The sequence below is a fragment of the Mandrillus leucophaeus genome, unplaced genomic scaffold (genome assembly GCF_000951045.1).
Source record: "Mandrillus leucophaeus isolate KB7577 unplaced genomic scaffold, Mleu.le_1.0 Scaffold164, whole genome shotgun sequence".
NCBI lineage: Eukaryota > Metazoa > Chordata > Mammalia > Primates > Cercopithecidae > Mandrillus > Mandrillus leucophaeus.
Genome location: NW_012101632.1, coordinates 892,274 through 893,212, shown reverse-complemented (window position 1 = coordinate 893,212; position 939 = coordinate 892,274). Strand labels below are relative to the sequence as shown.

Genomic DNA, 939 nt, shown 5'->3' with positions numbered 1-939 from the left:
GGGCGACAGAGTGAGACTCAGTCTCTACAAAAAAAAAAAAAAAGTCCCAGGTATGTGATTCACAGTCTGTTGAGAAAATCTACTCCCTTCTCCTCCCAGCCGCAGGCTCTCTGAAGGACATCATTTGGTTCTGAACTGTTCCAGGCTCCTCCACAGGCCAATGCCTGGGGGCCCCTCCCAGCGCCAAGGGTGGGCAGTGCGGGGCTCAGTGTCTCACCTCTGGAGGGGGCTCTGGGTTAGGGAACATCCTCTGAGAACAGGCTGTTCTCTGGACTTCCCTGGAGTCACACAGGACCTAAGACCAAGCCGTGTCTCCCCTGAAAGGGTGGCATTGTCCACCACTTCCTGACTCAGCAGGCCCCGTGTCCCGGCTGGTTCCGGAGAGCCAATTACCAGCAGGCACCGCAGGAAGGGCGCCTTTCTCCCAGCCTCTCTTCCTCCCTCCCCAGCACTCCCTGTCCTCTGCTTGCCTAGGACAGCCCGGCCAGGCGGTGGCCAATGGGAAACCCTCTGGCCTTGCTTGTGTGGGGAGCTGGGCCTGGGCCTGGCCTGTGGGGCCAGTTGGACACTGTCCGGTCACACACACAGAGATCTTGGCAGGAGCCCAGCCCTCAGGCTGCCAAGGCCAGCCTGGCGCACAAAGGTCTCATGGCAGGAGCAGGCACAGGGATGTGCCCCGGGTGGGGGTGGCAGGTCCCAGGCAAGGGGCCAGAGAAGGAAAACCTGAGAACAGGCAGCACAGATGGGAAAGGAGAAAGGCAAAAGAAAGGCAGAGGAGGCTGGGCGTGGTGGATCCACCTGTAATCCCCAGCACTTTGGGAGGCGGAGGCGGGCGGATCACCTGAAGTCAGGAGCTCGAGACAAGCCTGGCCAACATGGTGAAATCCCATCTCTACTAAAAATACAAAATTAGCCAGGGGTGGTGGCGCGTACCTATAG

The 939-nt window shown here is 59.5% G+C and overlaps 1 protein-coding gene across 1 annotated transcript in view; it reads right to left on the bottom strand.

The window, feature by feature from the left end:
• HIP1 (huntingtin interacting protein 1) overlaps window positions 1-393 on the bottom strand; it is a 116,931-nt gene extending 116,538 nt beyond the window's left edge. Inside the window, exon 1 of the mRNA XM_011976355.1 lies at window positions 218-393. Coding sequence (XP_011831745.1) covers window positions 218-247 — 30 coding nt within the window. The 5' untranslated portion in view covers window positions 248-393. The remainder of the gene's footprint in view (window positions 1-217) is intronic.
• Window positions 394-939: the final 546 nt, after the last annotated feature.